General features: G+C 37.8%; 1 protein-coding gene across 1 annotated transcript in view; it reads left to right on the top strand.

Moving 5' to 3' along the window:
• Window positions 1-7,258: 7,258 nt before the first annotated feature.
• Window positions 7,259-20,777, top strand: part of LOC129216984 (chymotrypsin B-like) — a 49,124-nt gene continuing 35,605 nt past the window's right edge. Inside the window, exon 1 of the mRNA XM_054851208.1 lies at window positions 7,259-7,345. Coding sequence (XP_054707183.1) covers window positions 7,273-7,345 — 73 coding nt within the window. The 5' untranslated portion in view covers window positions 7,259-7,272. The remainder of the gene's footprint in view (window positions 7,346-20,777) is intronic.

Genomic DNA, 20,777 nt, shown 5'->3' with positions numbered 1-20,777 from the left:
ATCTGTAAACTTTTCCGGTGCTAAAAGAAAGATACTGTGAAAATTTTAGCGAAATCTACGGGGTAGTTCTCGAGTTTTGTGCGTTCAAACAAACAGACACTCTTTGGAGTGGTTGTGTGTATGTGAGTGTGTAGGTGTGTGTGTGTGTGTTTGTGTATGTGTGTAGGTGTATGTATGTGTATGTGTTTGTGTGTGTAGGTGTATATATGTATATGTGTGTGTGTGTGTCTGTGTAGGTGTATATATGTATATGTGTGTGTGTGTGTCTGTGTAGGTGCGTATATGTATGCGTGTAAGTGTAGGATATTGACGCAACCTGGAGACGGTTTTCGCTAGAGGAGCAGCATCGTGAGGCGGCCGGTCGAGGGTGATGCTGGGGTCCTAAATTAGAATAAAAAAGAACTACTCATCGAATCTTTTTCGAACCGGTCTGTAAACTTTTCCGGTGCTAAAAGAAAGATACTGTGAAAATTTTAGCGAAATCGACGGGGTAGTTCTCGAGTTTTGTGCGTTCAAACAAACAGACACTCTTTGGAGTGGTTGTGTGTATGTGAGTGTGTAGGTGTGTGTGTGTGTGTGTTTGTGTATGTGTGTAGGTGTATGTATGTGTATGTGTTTGTGTGTGTAGGTGTATATATGTATATGTGTGTGTGTGTGTCTGTGTAGGTGCGTATATGTATGCGTGTAAGTGTAGGATATTGACGCAACCTGGAGACGGTTTTCGCTAGAGGAGCAGCATCGTGAGGCGGCCGGTCGAGGGTGATGCTGGGGTCCTAAATTAGAATAAAAAAGAACTACTCATCGAATCTTTTTCGAACCGATCTGTAAACTTTTCCGGTGCTAAAAGAAAGATACTGTGAAAATTTTAGCGAAATCGACGGGGTAGTTCTCGAGTTTTGTGCGTTCAAACAAACAGACACTCTTTGGAGTGGTTGTGTGTATGTGAGTGTGTAGGTGTGTGTGTGTGTGTGTTTGTGTATGTGTGTAGGTGTATGTATGTGTATGTGTTTGTGTGTGTAGGTGTATATATGTATATGTGTGTGTGTGTGTCTGTGTAGGTGCGTATATGTATGCGTGTAAGTGTAGGATATTGACGCAACCTGGAGACGGTTTTCGCTAGAGGAGCAGCATCGTGAGGCGGCCGGTCGAGGGTAATGCTGGGGTCCTAAATTAGAATAAAAAAGAACTACTCATCGAATCTTTTTCGAACCGATCTGTAAACTTTTCCGGTGCTAAAAGAAAGATACTGTGAAAATTTTAGCGAAATCGACGGGGTAGTTCTCGAGTTTTGTGCGTTCAAACAAACAGACACTCTTTGGAGTGGTTGTGTGTATGTGAGTGTGTAGGTGTGTGTGTGTGTGTTTGTGTATGTGTGTAGGTGTATGTATGTGTATGTGTTTGTGTGTGTAGGTGTATATATGTATATGTGTGTGTGTGTGTCTGTGTAGGTGTATATATGTATATGTGTGTGTGTGTGTCTGTGTAGGTGCGTATATGTATGCGTGTAAGTGTAGGATATTGACGCAACCTGGAGACGGTTTTCGCTAGAGGAGCAGCATCGTGAGGCGGCCGGTCGAGGGTGATGCTGGGGTCCTAAATTAGAATAAAAAAGAACTACTCATCGAATCTTTTTCGAACCGGTCTGTAAACTTTTCCGGTGCTAAAAGAAAGATACTGTGAAAATTTTAGCGAAATCGACGGGGTAGTTCTCGAGTTTTGTGCGTTCAAACAAACAGACACTCTTTGGAGTGGTTGTGTGTATGTGAGTGTGTAGGTGTGTGTGTGTGTGTGTTTGTGTATGTGTGTAGGTGTATGTATGTGTATGTGTTTGTGTGTGTAGGTGTATATATGTATATGTGTGTGTGTGTGTCTGTGTAGGTGCGTATATGTATGCGTGTAAGTGTAGGATATTGACGCAACCTGGAGACGGTTTTCGCTAGAGGAGCAGCATCGTGAGGCGGCCGGTCGAGGGTGATGCTGGGGTCCTAAATTAGAATAAAAAAGAACTACTCATCGAATCTTTTTCGAACCGATCTGTAAACTTTTCCGGTGCTAAAAGAAAGATACTGTGAAAATTTTAGCGAAATCGACGGGGTAGTTCTCGAGTTTTGTGCGTTCAAACAAACAGACACTCTTTGGAGTGGTTGTGTGTATGTGAGTGTGTAGGTGTGTGTGTGTGTGTGTTTGTGTATGTGTGTAGGTGTATGTATGTGTATGTGTTTGTGTGTGTAGGTGCATATATGTATATGTGTGTGTGTGTGTCTGTGTAGGTGCGTATATGTATGCGTGTAAGTGTAGGATATTGACGCAACCTGGAGACGGTTTTCGCTAGAGGAGCAGCATCGTGAGGCGGCCGGTCGAGGGTGATGCTGGGGTCCTAAATTAGAATAAAAAAGAACTACTCATCGAATCTTTTTCGAACCGGTCTGTAAACTTTTCCGGTGCTAAAAGAAAGATACTGTGAAAATTTTAGCGAAATCGACGGGGTAGTTCTCGAGTTTTGTGCGTTCAAACAAACAGACACTCTTTGGAGTGGTTGTGTGTATGTGAGTGTGTAGGTGTGTGTGTGTGTGTGTTTGTGTATGTGTGTAGGTGTATGTATGTGAATGTGTTTGTGTGTGTAGGTGTATATATGTATATGTGTGTGTGTGTGTCTGTGTAGGTGCGTATATGTATGCGTGTAAGTGTAGGATATTGACGCAACCTGGAGACGGTTTTCGCTAGAGGAGCAGCATCGTGAGGCGGCCGGTCGAGGGTGATGCTGGGGTCCTAAATTAGAATAAAAAAGAACTACTCATCGAATCTTTTTCGAACCGATCTGTAAACTTTTCCGGTGCTAAAAGAAAGATACTGTGAAAATTTTAGCGAAATCGACGGAGTAGTTCTCGAGTTTTGTGCGTTCAAACAAACAGACACTCTTTGGAGTGGTTGTGTGTATGTGAGTGTGTAGGTGTGTGTGTGTGTGTGTTTGTGTATGTGTGTAGGTGTATGTATGTGTATGTGTTTGTGTGTGTAGGTGTATATATGTATATGTGTGTGTGTGTGTCTGTGTAGGTGCGTATATGTATGCGTGTAAGTGTAGGATATTGACGCAACCTGGAGACGGTTTTCGCTAGAGGAGCAGCATCGTGAGGCGGCCGGTCGAGGGTGATGCTGGGGTCCTAAATTAGAATAAAAAAGAACTACTCATCGAATCTTTTTCGAACCGATCTGTAAACTTTTCCGGTGCTAAAAGAAAGATACTGTGAAAATTTTAGCGAAATCGACGGAGTAGTTCTCGAGTTTTGTGCGTTCAAACAAACAGACACTCTTTGGAGTGGTTGTGTGTATGTGAGTGTGTAGGTGTGTGTGTGTGTGTGTTTGTGTATGTGTGTAGGTGTATGTATGTGTATGTGTTTGTGTGTGTAGGTGTATATATGTATATGTGTGTGTGTGTGTCTGTGTAGGTGCGTATATGTATGCGTGTAAGTGTAGGATATTGACGCAACCTGGAGACGGTTTTCGCTAGAGGAGCAGCATCGTGAGGCGGCCGGTCGAGGGTGATGCTGGGGTCCTAAATTAGAATAAAAAAGAACTACTCATCGAATCTTTTTCGAACCGGTCTGTAAACTTTTCCGGTGCTAAAAGAAAGATACTGTGAAAATTTTAGCGAAATCGACGGAGTAGTTCTCGAGTTTTGTGCGTTCAAACAAACAGACACTCTTTGGAGTGGTTGTGTGTATGTGAGTGTGTAGGTGTGTGTGTGTGTGTTTGTGTATGTGTGTAGGTGTATGTATGTGTATGTGTTTGTGTGTGTAGGTGTATATATGTATATGTGTGTGTGTGTGTCTGTGTAGGTGCGTATATGTATGCGTGTAAGTGTAGGATATTGACGCAACCTGGAGACGGTTTTCGCTAGAGGAGCAGCATCGTGAGGCGGCCGGTCGAGGGTGATGCTGGGGTCCTAAATTAGAATAAAAAAGAACTACTCATCGAATCTTTTTCGAACCGATCTGTAAACTTTTCCGGTGCTAAAAGAAAGATACTGTGAAAATTTTAGCGAAATCGACGGAGTAGTTCTCGAGTTTTGTGCGTTCAAACAAACAGACACTCTTTGGAGTGGTTGTGTGTATGTGAGTGTGTAGGTGTGTGTGTGTGTGTGTTTGTGTATGTGTGTAGGTGTATGTATGTGTATGTGTTTGTGTGTGTAGGTGTATATATGTATATGTGTGTGTGTGTGTCTGTGTAGGTGCGTATATGTATGCGTGTAAGTGTAGGATATTGACGCAACCTGGAGACGGTTTTCGCTAGAGGAGCAGCATCGTGAGGCGGCCGGTCGAGGGTGATGCTGGGGTCCTAAATTAGAATAAAAAAGAACTACTCATCGAATCTTTTTCGAACCGATCTGTAAACTTTTCCGGTGCTAAAAGAAAGATACTGTGAAAATTTTAGCGAAATCGACGGAGTAGTTCTCGAGTTTTGTGCGTTCAAACAAACAGACACTCTTTGGAGTGGTTGTGTGTATGTGAGTGTGTAGGTGTGTGTGTGTGTGTTTGTGTATGTGTGTAGGTGTATGTATGTGTATGTGTTTGTGTGTGTAGGTGTATATATGTATATGTGTGTGTGTGTGTCTGTGTAGGTGTATATATGTATATGTGTGTGTGTGTGTGTGTGTCTGTGTAGGTGCGTATATGTATGCGTGTAAGTGTAGGATATTGACGCAACCTGGAGACGGTTTTCGCTAGAGGAGCAGCATCGTGAGGCGGCCGGTCGAGGGTGATGCTGGGGTCCTAAATTAGAATAAAAAAGAACTACTCATCGAATCTTTTTCGAACCGATCTGTAAACTTTTCCGGTGCTAAAAGAAAGATACTGTGAAAATTTTAGCGAAATCGACGGGGTAGTTCTCGAGTTTTGTGCGTTCAAACAAACAGACACTCTTTGGAGTGGTTGTGTGTATGTGAGTGTGTAGGTGTGTGTGTGTGTGTTTGTGTATGTGTGTAGGTGTATGTATGTGTATGTGTTTGTGTGTGTAGGTGTATATATGTATATGTGTGTGTGTGTGTCTGTGTAGGTGTATATATGTATATGTGTGTGTGTGTGTCTGTGTAGGTGCGTATATGTATGCGTGTAAGTGTAGGATATTGACGCAACCTGGAGACGGTTTTCGCTAGAGGAGCAGCATCGTGAGGCGGCCGGTCGAGGGTGATGCTGGGGTCCTAAATTAGAATAAAAAAGAACTACTCATCGAATCTTTTTCGAACCGGTCTGTAAACTTTTCCGGTGCTAAAAGAAAGATACTGTGAAAATTTTAGCGAAATCGGCAGAAGACAGCATTAGAAAGCTTATTTCGCACAACTATTTTTAGTTATTCATTATATGAACAGAGAATGAACGGCATTTTTTTTAAAAATTATTAAGAGGTTTTTTTTTTTTTGGAAAAAGCAAAAAAAAAAAAAAATTGAATTTTGACATCTGGAATTCAAATTATGTTTTTCTCAATCACGTGCTTGTATGTGTATGTAGGTTTGTGTGTTTGTGTCTGTGTGCAGGCATGTGTGTGTGGGTATGTGTATGTGTGTAGGTGTGTGTGCATGTGTGTGTAGGTGTGTGTGCATGTGTGTGTAGGTGTGTGTGCAGGCGTGTATGTGTGCGTGCAGGCGTGTATGTGTGTGTGTGTGTGTGCAGGCGTGTATGTGTGTGTGTGTGTGTGTGTGTAGGATATGGACGCAACCTGGAGACGATTTTCTCTAGAGGAGCAGCATCGTCATTGTGTCTGTGTGCAGGCATGTGTGTGTGGGTATGTGTATGTGTGTAGGTGTGTGTGCATGTGTGTGTAGGTGTGTGTGCATGTGTGTGTAGGTGTGTGTGCAGGCGTGTATGTGTGCGTGCAGGCGTGTATGTGTGTGTGTGTGTGTGCAGGCGTGTATGTGTGTGTGTGTGTGTGTGTGTAGGATATGGACGCAACCTGGAGACGATTTTCTCTAGAGGAGCAGCATCGTCATTGTGTCTGTGTGCAGGCATGTGTGTGTGGGTATGTGTATGTGTGTAGGTGTGTGTGCATGTGTGTGTAGGTGTGTGTGCATGTGTGTGTAGGTGTGTGTGCAGGCGTGTATGTGTGCGTGCAGGCGTGTATGTGTGTGTGTGTGTGCAGGCGTGTATGTGTGTGTGTGTGTGTGTGTGTAGGATATGGACGCAACCTGGAGACGATTTTCTCTAGAGGAGCAGCATCGTCATTGTGTCTGTGTGCAGGCATGTGTGTGTGGGTATGTGTATGTGTGTAGGTGTGTGTGCATGTGTGTGTAGGTGTGTGTGCATGTGTGTGTAGGTGTGTGTGCAGGCGTGTATGTGTGCGTGCAGGCGTGTATGTGTGTGTGTGTGTGTGCAGGCGTGTATGTGTGTGTGTGTGTGTGTGTGTGTGTAGGATATGGACGCAACCTGGAGACGATTTTCTCTAGAGGAGCAGCATCGTCATTGTGTCTGTGTGCAGGCATGTGTGTGTGGGTATGTGTATGTGTGTAGGTGTGTGTGCATGTGTGTGTAGGTGTGTGTGCATGTGTGTGTAGGTGTGTGTGCAGGCGTGTATGTGTGCGTGCAGGCGTGTATGTGTGTGTGTGTGTGTGCAGGCGTGTATGTGTGTGTGTGTGTGTGTGTGTAGGATATGGACGCAACCTGGAGACGATTTTCTCTAGAGGAGCAGCGTCGGCAGGGGCCGGTCAACGGTGGTGCTGCAGAGGGAGGCGGAGGGAAAATAAAATCATAGGAACATCAAAACAGTCACATGAGAACAATAAGCAATGTGATTGCTTAAAAAAAACCCTGCATTATTTAGAATCAATATGCATTACATAAATTATAAATACATTCACATATGATTTTTTTTAAATTAAAAAACAATGAGCTGAAATGCGTATTAGAGACAATATCGGCAGTAAAATAATGTAATGTATTGGTTAAAAAAAACAAATAAATAAATATTGTAAAAAATTCAAATTCGAGTTGTACATACAAAAAGATACTTTCAAGATGCAAAATTCCATTTATCTTTCCAGCTTCAAGCAGGATCAACATTTCTTTTGTTGCCACTTGAAAAGTTTGTATAAATCACTATCAACTCCATTGTGTTGAAAATCGAAATTCGTCGATTTCTATTTATCTAAACATTCATCCATTCATGAAGAAAAATAAGGTTAATGTTTAAAGAAACAGTTATCTCTCTCTGAGTAAGATATTTAAGTATATCAACCATCGAAAAGTTGTTTGTTTAGCTTTAAGTAATGCAATATCGTTCGTCATGGCTACTAAGGTAAAATATTACTTGCATTACGCAGTGATTTACATATTTTGTACTTTGACTTTTTCAGAAGGTAAGAATTATTTTTTTGAATTTTTTGACTATGGAATTTCGAAACACATGTATCAAGAAATAGGGTTGATACTAAACCATTTTGAAAACCAATATATTGTATTTATTGTAAATAAAATTTGTATATGGCTTTAAACGAAGTAAATGACATTCTTTTAGTTTTGGAAATTTTGTTTGCAAAATTAATTCACACAATAGGGGTTTACTGCTTGATGTGTTATGCTTATTTTGTGTTTCAGGTGCTTATTTTTGTTACTTTTCAGTGCTCATATGGCAACAACTTGTGTATACAGTCAGTGGCGGATCCAGCTGATTGTTTTGGGAGGGGCCATCCGAAATTTTTGAACAGACTCCCTAGGGCCGAATTTAGCTCCATGCCGCCTCTAGGCAAATTTGAAATCTTCCGCCCTCCCCCCCCTAAAAGAAGCAAAATATCCTTAACTAAAAAAAAGTGTTCCCCAGATTCATACTGTCAAACTTATGAAGAAATGATGGCGTTTCACATTCTAAGGCGCCCCGATGAAATGATCACAGTGATCTCCCAAAAAAATTTTTATTCGGCAAACTTTGCTGCCGATTCGGCAAATACCATGGTTGAAAAACATTTGACTTTCATAAGATGTGTGAAAGTAATCATTATTAAATTACAAGAAAAAATTGTCTCTGTGGAAAATGAAAGAATGCTAATATTTTACTTTCAAGAATCACGATTTAGTTCAAAAAATGTGTATTATAATAGCAAATTTGCCGCCCCTGAAAAGTTTGCCGTCCTAGGCAGCTGCTTACTGTGCCTATTGGGAAATTGGGCCCTGATAACTCCCCAGAAATTTTATTAAAATGAAGTTTTAAAAACTCAATTTTCGGGGTATCGGGAAATTAGGTGAGGGGGTGGATTTAGGTATCTCCCTCGAGAATGTTTCAAAATTTAAATTTCTGAGTAATTTTTGAAAATTAGGAAACTAAAAACGCATTTTGTCTATTTTTGATGATGTACGGAGAAAGTTCAGGTTTCGGGCGCTGGTTCCAAAATACTTTTTGAAAATAAAGCTTTGAAACCAAAATATTCTGTAATTATACATTGAGAAGTTATAAGAGGAGGGGTGCTCTTCAGCTGTCCAGACTAAAAATGCACCTTTAGGTAATGTTTGCTTACATTAAAGGAAGTGTGGAGGTGCTTAGAATCTTTCTTTCCTGGAAATATTTTGCCTTTGAGGCTCTAAAAATTCGATTTTTAACTATATTTATACATATTTTAAAAAGGGATGGAAGATTCGTGAGCTCCTCCAAAAAAACCTCCTTTTAAAGCTATCATCACAATATAAACTGGGGAGGAAGGGGGTCCTATCAAAACTCGTTTGTAATTGAAGTCCCAAAAAATTCATTTAAGTTGCTTTTAAGCAAGTTAAGTGATAAGGGCTGGATAAGCAAGGTTCCGTTGACATTTTTTCCAAATAAAAGACTTAAAATGCAATTTTTTGCTACATATCAAGGCATTTGTGAAAGGGCATGGGAAAAGGGGGTTCTCTTAGTTTCGAAATTAAAGCCATAAAAACGAAAATTTAGGCTCTCTTTGGTCTTGTGAACAATAGGTATACTCTGAGAACCACAGCATTTAGAGATCGTCCAAGTGTCTGTAGTTGGAATCAAGAAATGATGTAAAAGATGGAGAAAATATTTGGAAATAAAACTTTTGTTTTGAGGATTGGGATATAATTTATCTCCCAATTAGGGCCTATACTTTTTTTTCAGTAAAATACATCTGTTAAATTTTGTTATCTTCTCATAATATTTTTTTTCTCTCCTTTTTTTCCTTAAAAAAATTCCTACAATCACAAGGGTTTGGGAGGGGCCATGGCCCCCATGGCCCCCCTCTAGATCCGCCCCTGTATACAGTAGGGTGGGTCATTAGGGTGGTCACAAGGTACATGGGGAAAAACTTTTTTCAACTAATCTTTTGCGGCACCCCCCTAAAATGTGCCAATAGACTAGAAAATGTGATTCGGAAAGTTTCAATTCATTTCGATGATATTAACACGTGCCGCAAAGAGGCTAAAGTTATGAAAAATGGCAATTTTCAGCAAAAAAACGTCGTTTTTCATCTATAAAACCAAAACCATTCATTCTAGAAACTTCGTTCTGGTCTCATTTTATAGGGAATTTTATTCTCTTTAAGTCTAATTTCATCTAAATTCTTGTAAAAATTGATTGAACATTATTCAGGATTTTTTAAGTCAGGTCGTAGCTCATATCCTTAAAATCGCGTAAAAAGAACGAATCATTATAATATAAATTGTATTGCTTCTTTTAGTTAATGGTTGTAACCCCCTTACAATGTTTAGCTATCAGAGCAAAAGCAGCAATATTATCAGAAATATATGCAGTGAAATCCTGTTACAACGAATACCGATACAACGAAATATCTGTTTCAACGAAAGAAATTTTCAGCTCCGATTTGATTTCCATTACGTTGCTTAAATTTCATTGCTACAAAAACCTTCTTACAACGAAGAAAATTTCTGATAATTTGAAGTTTTTTGTAACAGAATTTCACTGTAATATAGTTATGTCTCTAAACCTTCTTCTTCTTCAAGGATTAGGCATAAAGCCTGTTCCGGCTTCTTGGTCGTCCCACCGCTGCCTGGGCCTACCACGGTCTCGTTTGCCCCTTGTTCTGTAATAAAAGGCTGCTCTTGGAAGTCTCCCTCGTGCCATACATCGAACATGGTTTTCTATTGTCGTCGTTCGTCATGGTGGTCTCTAAACCTCAAAGCTAAAACAAACAACTGCTTTTAAAACTTATGAAATTAGCCGTAGACGCCATAAATACGGAACGTTGCTTTTCTCCTCGGTGGTCAGCGCTAAAAACTAGCTTAAAAATCCCAGTCTTGTAAGGGTTTTCGACCCCCCAGAGAAAGGAAAAACTACGATTCCCAGGAAAGTGGCCTGTGTTCTTAGACGAGGACTTGTTAGTGCTTTCGTTAAAATGTCAGTCATTTCATGGCTCCTTTCTGCAGTACAAACCTACGTTTTGTGAGTACAGCTGTTACAGAAAAAGTTTTTGTATTTAGCATGTCGCTACCACATCTTAGAAGTTGGTTTGAAAGCAGTTTTGATTTGCAAAATAAGTACGTCCACTAGTCTTCAACCAGATATTTTTAAAGAATTTCAGGATGAATGGTATAGATAAGAGGCAATTCAAAGCAAGTACAGAAGATTAAAAACAAAATAAGCAATCCAGGTGAAATTTCAAGCTTTCTTTTCGAGAAATAAAAACAGCAGCAGCTTAGGGATGCCTATAAAAAGTTCATTCCACTTTGCTTAACTTATTTAGGGAGTCTTTCTCCAAACAATGTTACTTTTCGAGTATCTGGCGCTATTCATCACACAAGATGGATGGCAAAGGCCATATGAGGCAGTGAGAAGCAAAGGGATGCAGGTGGACTATTTTAAGTTTCGAGTAAAATGCTTTTAAAGATCAGATCCTAGGTAGGCTTTCATTAAATTTTTTTTCTTCTTAATCATGCTGTACAGCAGCACCTATCAGGGCTATTAGTACCATCTCTTGCCCCAAGACAGAGGAGAGGTTCACCTACCATTTGCACTGGTTATCTCCAAATTTTTAATTTTGCCACTTGCATCCCTTTGCTTCTTACTACCTCATATGACGTAGTGAGAAGCAAAGGGATGTAAGTGGACTTTTAAAAGTTCCTCATAAAATGCGTTTGAAGGGCAGATCCTAGGTATGCTTTCGTTGAACTTTTTTTCTAAATCATGCTATATAACAGCTCCTACCAGAGCTACTAGTACCATATCTTGCCCCTAAGCAGAGGAGACGTTCCCCTATTATTTGTAATGATTATCTCGAAAATTTTAATTTTGTCAATTACATTCCTTTGCTTCCCACTGCCTCATATACTCTTCAAGAATATATCTTCTCAGGGATCAGCTTTCCTTAATTGATTTGAAGATAAAAGGTGTTGAAGATATTTGGATGTTTATCAACAATATTTATGGAAAAGTATGGTTTATTGTCTGCGATCCAGCTTTGGCCCCCAACCAAGATCTGCAGTTAGTAAAATCTTTCATTCAATACAAGAGTATTTATGAAGATGATGTAGGCACAGAACTACCTAAAATAATTAATCATTTGTGGTCTCTGAACTCAGAGAAGGTTGCATTTCCCTTTTTTTGATGACTTTAGGAAGAAAAAAAAGACCAAAACAAAGAAGACTGCAAAATTAAAATCCGAAGTAGGAGATAATGAAAATGATTGTGATGATAGGGATACAAAAGCACAGCTCAATCTGAAAGAAGCTTAGTTTACTGGACAAAGAAGTAGACTTTTTCATTTCTCCTCAAACTTTATAAGAAATACAATTTTTTACAGAGAATCGAAATCTATACAAAGTTTTCAAATATTGATCTTGATGATTAATGTGAAAACCAATATCATATTAAAGCTAAAAAGATAGTAAAAAGTTTAAGGGTTGTCAATGGCACAGCTGAAACAGATGTAAAACTAATTTCTAACCAACGACAGTTCCTATTACAAGTCATGTCCGAATGCAGGCACATTTTTCCACATTCATCAAAATCTGTCATATCGAAGCCATTACCACTTTAACTTCTCAATGCAAAGTAATTACATAAAGATGTATAATTTAACAGTGTAAGCAATAAAATGCCTTACATTTTTTTTTCTTTTTTGTAATTTTTTAACCCTGCTTTCTCTTCTGAACTGCTTAGTTATTTTATTTTAAATCAACAATTTTGTTGCATTTAATTTTTAAAGTACCTCCAAATGAAGCCTTTTTAATGGATAAATTAAAATCAACAAAGAGCAAATAAATGTAATTGAATATTGTAATGCTTTTAGATCATTGCATGAAAATTCCTTATTGATGGTATCTTCCATGACCTGACCTGAAAAACGCCCAGTACCATTCTATAAATTTTGTTTAAAAAATCGATCAGATAACTCATCACGAGAATAAAATTTCCTATAAAATGAGACCAGAACGAAGTTTCTAGAATGAACAGTTTTTGTTTTAAAGAAGAAAAACTACGATTTTTTTCTAAAAATCACTGTTTTTCGTAACTTTAGCCTCTTTGCGGCACGTTTTAATATTATCGGATTGAGCTGAAACTTTGCAAATCATGTTTTCTAGTCCATTGGCATATTTTAGGAGGGTGCCGCGGAAGAAATTCGAAAATCGATTTTTTGTGACCACCTAGTGGGTCATCGTCCTATGGTAAAAAAAAAAAAAAGTTTGCAATTTCCATCGGGCAGGGGAAGAAAAAGGTGCCAAATGACGTTTTCAGGTTATATATAAAATTTCATTAAATTAGAAGTTATTTTATTTCCTCCGGATTGAGTTTGAAATACCCGTATTTAAGAAGAAAAGTCTATTTTCATAAAAAAACTGAAAAAGAGAATTACAAATATAAATATATAACAACTTAAGGTTGTCCAAGTATTAATCATTCATTTACAAAAACATTTATGATAATCATGTTTTTCAAAACTAAAAATATTCATCTTAAAATAGCTTGAAAGTCTTTACTATCTAGTTTTGGCGTAAGTTTCCGGGACTCCAGTTGGTTCTTTATTAAATCTTCTCTTTCTGCACAATATAGTTGAAACTTACAACAATTTTAACTGCCCTTCCACAGGGGTGCCCATGCCCGTAGGGTGATGGCACCCCCAACCATGCTGGGAAGTATCTCCCAGAGGAGAACCCCCTCCCCAAAAAAAGGTCAAAACTCTGTAAAATCAATCCGGTTAAAAATTTTAATGCCGCAGTCTGCGTCTTGAACCCCCCTGGTGGGCATCCCTGCCTTTCAATAGCCTGTGTGTATGGCATGGCAGGCATAGTGAACAGTTCTTTTTTGCCTGAAACAAACAGTTGAATACCTTATTCAGAGATTGATTTCAGTATTGGTGGATCAGACACATGTTTCCAGTCATTGAGATTATTTTGCTGAACACTACGAGCTTCTAAAATCCAACAGGCTGCCAAATTCACGGATGTGCTGTTCCAAGTCTGCCAGTATTGTAATAAATTAATTTTTAGGACATACAAAAACAGTTTCTATGGATTGTGGGATCTATTTTGCACTTCAACTCAGTGGATAAATATCTAGTTGCAGTGATTTTGAACAACTGCTGAGCCTATCTGCACATAAAGAGTAACTTTTGATTGCAAATCAGATTAGAGCATAAACGTTGACGACTTATATTGCAAGAATTATTAAATGTTCAGAAGGAGAATCCACTCAAACACACAAACGTAGAATTCGATTAGCACGAGTTAGCCATAGAACATGACACATTTTGCTAGGCTTTGGCTCTCACCAGGGCAGATTTTTGTGCTATTTTGCACTTCTGACGAAGTATGTTTTCCTTGGTGGGGTAAAGTACTGCTGAAGCAATAGCTACTCCAGCCCTGTCGGATACTTCGTATCTATCACATGTCCGTGAAAACAAATTAAAGTCCACTGTATTGCTTACAGTAGTAAATTTATCGGTATAAGCGTTTGTAGTTTGAAGCTTGTAAAGGTCTCTTGAATTCATCCTCACTGTCCGTATCCGATAGAAGAGATTCGTTGAAGTAATGATACTAAAACTGTCTTCACTTTCTTCTTGAGGCTGAAGCTGCAATTTCTCTCCCTCTCTCATGTTTTTTTTCTTCAGATAAATGTAGTCGTTAATATCTTTGCATTTGGAAGATGCAGCATCAAATAGCAATTTACTAGCTTGGTAAAATGATTCTGATTATTACTTCCTTTTACAAAAAAGAAAGTATTGTATTCGCGAAAAATTTTTCACCAAGAAATTGGCCTTCATTTCCATTTTGCTCAGCCCCGAATGAATGTTGAGTTTTTTTTTTCAACTCGATCACACGTGGATATATGCCTAGGAACGTACAGGCACCCGAAATATCCATTTTGACTACCCCGAGTTAATTACAACGAGTTTTCTCGTGACGTCTGTATGTACATATGTATGTGCGTATGTGTGCATGTATGTCTCGCATAACTCAAGAACGGAATATCCTAGAAAGTTGAAATTTGGTACGTAGACTCCTAGTGGGATCTAGTTGTGCACTTTCCTTTTTGGTTGCATTCGGATGCTCCAAAGGGGGTCTTTTGCCCCTTTTACTGGGGAAATCATTGTTAATTTCGATGTAAACTCAAGTGGTGCTATAATTTGCCGGACACTTGGCGATATATCGCCAGTCTTGTGGTCGCCAAGTTTTTTCGCCAACTTGGCAACAAATTTGGCGATTTTTTAAATTTTTTTTATTTTAAAATCTGGTTACAATTTGGCCAATGTTGGTGATATTTAGAGAGTAAACTATTGAATTTACATTAAAACTACCAATAACGAGAAAATGACATCAAATTGGAATAAAAGGAAGTCATGTGATGCACACATCAGCTCGTTTTTTAATTATTTCGGATAGTATTTCAAAAGATTGCTGCTGCATTTCAAGAGGTAGATTTTTAGCATTTCTTACTCTATTACGTTGCACGGTAGGCAGGCAGAGTTTGACCTAATTCACACGTTTCATCCAATTCTACCACCTAAAATGGCAAGTGTGAATTTAAACCAGGTTCAAATTGAAAGTTTCATCATTTGTTTCTGTAAACGAAGTAACATTTATTATTATTGCAATCTTACATGGAACGTATCCTTTTTGGGTAAAGAAATCCAAACTTTGAACTCAATCTGGAGGCAAAAAGACTTGTCAGAATGGAATAAAATTTCACACATGTTAGTTTGAGACCATTTAGCACCTTTTTAATACCCTGTCCCTTAACATTTCGAAAAAAAAATTGACCCACCCTAGTATAATACAGTTTTCATCACACCCAAGTCACCAGCCGTTTACTAAAGTAGAAATATATATTTTCTGAGAGACAGTAGAAATTTCTGTAGTAGTGTTACGAATTACAATTACAATGTTTATAGTTTTTTGGTGTACGCGAAAATGCTTTACATTTCCCTCTGATTGAAAAAATGAAGTACACTGAAAAAGGATACTATTCATTATAAGGATTATTGAACATAAAATACCGTACTTATTGAACCTTCAGAGAAAAAAATTAGTACATTAATGTTGGATGATAAAATCTGAGACAAAAGAAATTCTAAGCTTAGCTGTGTCCAATGGGGTGGTTTCATTCAGTCAAAAGAAGTACTTTTAGTCACTGAAATGGATAGAATGAGCTAAAAAAATAACATGGACCCAAAAAATACTTTCATTTTCTTAACAGTTAATTTTTAAATTAATTTTTTAAAATGTCCGTTTTTTCAAACAAGGCGTGGTCTTGATGATGTCACAGTGATGCCCTTTGCCACATCTTTTAACACGTTTCCACGTTATGATAATCAAGAAGCGAATTAAATATTGCACTCTACGCTTGCTGTCAACCATATCGTTGCCAATATACGTGAGTAAAGATGCGAATTAAATATTTTGCACTGTGAATGGCAACATGGAATGGCATTTCATCATTTGTGATGTCATAGGCAGAAGCCGTAAACAGTGAAAGCGCTCCGATTTAAGTAATTTTTTAAAAATATTAAACAAAAACAAATTATTTAAAAAATGGTCAGATCCTATGTTTTTAAGCATGCTCTTTCAGAAAAAAATACTTTAAAAATTTTGGAAACGACCCCATTACTTAGACGCAAGTATTCGCAATCGGCGATGATTATGGATGCTCGCATGGCATTCTAAGTCATTCTCTAAACGAAAAAAAAAAACATTTATTTTTCTATTTATTGATATAGAGTATATATTTACTTGTCGTAAACATCCCAGCATTTATTTATTCATAAGCCGAACTTAAATAGAAAAATGATGAAAAGAATGTTTTTGAATCTTGCACTTAGTTGAAAACAAGATAAATATAATACCATTGCCATACCTAACACCAATACCTTTTAGTAGAGTTAGTAAAAATACATTAAAATTAAAATAATGTTTTCATTCAATAATGACTACATCAAAATCCCGGAGAACTTCGTAACTTAGCTAATATGAGAGACTAGTGGTACCCGCACGGCTTTGCCCGTAGTAGAAAAATTAAAAGATCTTTTGGTTCGCTTGTATATTTACAAATAATGTATGGTGAATTTCTCGCCAATTGGCTTGTGTCCATGTTACGGTTCCACGTTATGATGATTTCGTAATTTACTCGTCTATCATTTTGTTCTTAAAATTGGAATATAAAAAGAACCACATCGAATTTTCGAAAAATCGCTTCGAGGTGCACACCCCCATGCTACAAACTAACTCTGTGCCAAATTTCATGAAAATCGGCCGAATGGTCTAGGCGCTGTGCGCGTCACAGAGATCCTGACAGACAGAGATCCAGACAGAGAGAGGTCCTAACAGACAGACAGAGATCCAGACAGAGAGAGGTCCTAACAGACAGACAGAGATCCTAATAGACAGAGAGAGAAAGAGATCCGGACAGAGAGACTTTCAGCTTTATTATTAGTAAAGATTAACAATAGTCGAAACAAAAAACTAACTCAGTGCTTTGACTGGAATAAAAAGATAAAGGTAATACTTTATTAGATATAGTTGTAATTATGGTAACTAAAGGAATTTCATTCGATAAACATGTTTTTAAAAAGTTAGTCGTAAACAACACATAATTGAAATTTATTTATTTAAAGAGCAAATGCATAATGCTTTTACGAAAAATATAAAGCTCATTTTCGAGAAGTTTAAATCATTTCGTTAAACTTAGTTTTGCTTCTTACAAACTGTTTTGTGAAGCGATTCATCCGATTTAAAATTCCTAATTATTTCATAATATCATCAAAGTATATGCTAAGACTTTTTGATTTGGACTAAAAGTTTGAAATTAACTCCATTAAAATCTCAGAAAAGCTTTTATCGCCGCATTATTTATGTCTGAAGTATATCCAATTCGTACTGTCAAAATAAATACCTGATTAGTTTAGGAAACTAACGTCAAGAGTTTTCTCGGCGAGTGAGAATAATTGGATAAAAAGTTTATTGAAATGGAGTCTGTTTCATTAAATATTATTAATGGTCAAAAGCAATAAGTATCTAATTTTGAAGATCAACACAATATATTATTCAAAGTGTCGCTATTTCTTAAATTTGCGTTTGAGTGTAGATTACAGTGTTGGTAAAAGAAATTGCATCACCCTCGCCCTTTCACAACAATGGGATTATGTGAGAAGTTTTGGTCGACGGATTAACGATGAATGTATGTGAAATTCTGCAAAACTTATGAAATAAACATTTAACAGCAGGAATCCGATAATTGTTTACGTAGATCGGGGCTGTTTCCAGGCCAAGGCAAATTGCTGACCCCATGCTCATTTTTCCATTTCTGAACCTGCGTGTGAGTTTAGAGAAAAAAAATTACTTAACCTCATGTCAATTTAAGTCAAATGGCAGGATAACGGTTTTTAAATTGTTACTTACCCATTTTGCCCTATGGCACGGAGCAGAATCATCCTGGAAAATGACGTTTGGAACTGAAGTAAAGTGATTCCGGATAGAAGGAAGTAATTTCTCCTCTAAAATGCCAATATACACCTGAGGGTTTACTGTTCCTTGCACAAAGTGAAGCCCACCAACTCCTTGATCAGAAATACTACATACCCAAATCATCTGGGATACGGGATGCTTGACTGTGTGTTGAATGCAGTCGGAATGATATTCCTATCTTTTGTGGCGCGGGTGATGCATTTTTTTTTTTTACCACCGCTGTATGGCATTCAAACGTATGAAAGGGTGACGTTATGAATGAAGAAATTTAAGTGAACCGATGGCTGCATGGTTTTAACAAAGATTTACTTTTTGCTCTGTTGATCTATGTACTCATTGTGAAATTCTATGTATAAAGTCACTGTCATGACAATAAACTCGCGCCACAGCATGACAATTTAATAACATGTTTCGGTGATGTTTGACATGCAAGGAAAGGCTTTATTTTGACGAGGATGAACTCGATCCGGTAACTTAATTGTTTTACTGGTAAGAATGTCATTTCAGCGGAATAAAGAAACGAAAAAATGGTCAACAATGAACGCTATCTACTGGAGTTTAGGGTTAATCCACTGGAGTTAGGGTTCAAATTTCAAATATCACCCAACAGGCAATTCAAATGTAGAAGTAATTTTCACCCGTCATACCTTGACGGGCGATTTTCTTGTATTAATATAAATAAATAAACAAAATACATAAATAATAATTTAATTTAATAAAATAAATAAATAAAATATTGAAATAAATAAATAAAAAAATGTGTAAATAAAAATAGATAAATAAACATTAAAACTAAATAAATAAAACACAGTATTGGAGAAAGACAAGTTTTCACGCAATACATTTGAATTTTAAAAACCAGACCTGATGTAGACCTAAAGGTGGCCAAGTATTTTGCGGAGAGTTTCTTTCATGTTTTAGAAAGAGCAATTTTTATTTTGCCATCGGTGCAATGATTATCTATCAATTACCCGTTCAGAGCTCCTTTTTTCCTTATCTTGCATAAGTAAATAATTCTTAAATGCTCACTCTTTTGCCATAAAGTTTAGTGTTAACCACGATTTAATTTTTACACAAATTATAAAATCGTTGTTCAATGATGATGTCAAAGACAATCAATGAGATAAAGTGGAAGTATTCGTTCAACATTAATTTTAGAGGTCTTGTCCTATAATCTAAATGCCTTCAAGTTCTAAACCTAAGTTCTAAGTTCTAAACCCAAGTTCTACCTTCAAAGTTCTAAAGTTGATCGATTAAGTCACCAAAGATGGAAAGAAGGAATTGTTGATAAGGCATTTATTAACAATAAGTTTTTTTTTTTTTTTTTTTGAGAGTCTTGAACAATGAAACTTTCAAAGGAGTTCACAACATCCTAATCAGATGTTTCCTATCATTTCCAACAAAATGTCAGATTTGATTTTGTGATTAGGTTTATCAAGAATGCTGAAAGACGCCAGAAAGAACAGTGTTTTCTTGCGCATTGGGTTAAATGTTCATTAAACCTGTCTTTTTAAATTCTCAAGATAATTTCATAAAAGTAAGAGGGTACAAAGATAACATTTAATGGGTAGGAATTTTTAAAAACAAAATTTTACAGCAAGTGACCATTAAATAACTACTTATTCTAATGCGATAACATAGAAAATCGGAAAAGAATGTTCATAAAATAAGATCAAAAATGCCACCATACAGGGTATACATGAAACACACCGCCAGCTCAGTCAGTTCCAGCCGAGGACAGGTCCTCGGCTAGAACTGACTGAGCTGGCGGTGTGTTTCATGTATTTCTGCCTTAGCCCTGGCTATAGGGCGGTAACTTACTGAATATTCCTATTCCTATTCAGAGTCACAACTGACTACAACTGTATTTATGTCGAGGACTGCATACTGAGTGCCTTGCCTCCATTATTTTATATACCGATAGATGGCAGCACCATCACCGGATCGAACAGTTAATGAGAATTTAGAACTAGTCCAGGAGCTAATAGCTACCTGGTGCTAGCACCCCCAGAGGTATCGTTTCACTTGGAGGACATTGAGACCACGAGCATATTTAACGTCGCCCAGTCCCCTTTAATGACGACGGTGGGTCTTCGACCATCGAGGTTCGAACTCGGGACCCTCCGGCCCCGAATCCGACACTCTACCGATCGGGCTACCACGGCCCAACTTACTGAATATACAGGGTATGTTCAAACAGAGTAACCGGTTAACCGGTGACTAACTCACTCGTTCTAATTAGAGCTAGGGTAACGGCACCAGTAACAGACAAGGGTCCAGTAAGAGACAGTCGTAAGTTCGGATTTAAATAATAAGAATTTTAGGCGGGTAAAACTGATGTTGCTGCGACCCATGAATACTGTGCAACCATCTCGTGTTATCAGAATGCATTTTATGAGCCAATTCGTATTTATAAGGCATTGGTGGAAAGTTATGTACAGCCACCACGAGATACGTCGTTGTGTCATGTTCATTTGAATTTACTAAGATTTTAGATCTAAAAATAAAGAACTTTTGCACATTTTGAAGAGAAAAGGGGAATTTCTCTGTCCATTACTCATCCTTTCTTCATTCTATCTGTTACTGGGTATCATCAGAATTATCGGTGCCTGTTACTGGGTTCGAACCTATTTTCGAAATTGAGGAAATAAAAATAGAATTAACTATTTCAGAAGATCCAGAAGCAGTCAAACGTTGGATGAGATGTAGTTGCATGAGAGGAAAATAGTTTTGAAAGTCTAAACACATTAAAAGGATCAGAAAATTAAGTTAACCTGAGAGTCATGTTACTGGTGCCGTTACCCTACCGGTTAATGAAAAGTAATGAAAACATCCTATGGACATTCACCGTGACGTCATCAAGTCAACCAACCGGGCCAATTGGTTATT

This window comes from Uloborus diversus, chromosome 2 (assembly GCF_026930045.1).
Source record: "Uloborus diversus isolate 005 chromosome 2, Udiv.v.3.1, whole genome shotgun sequence".
NCBI lineage: Eukaryota > Metazoa > Arthropoda > Arachnida > Araneae > Uloboridae > Uloborus > Uloborus diversus.
This window is presented reverse-complemented; position numbering and strand designations above follow the sequence as displayed.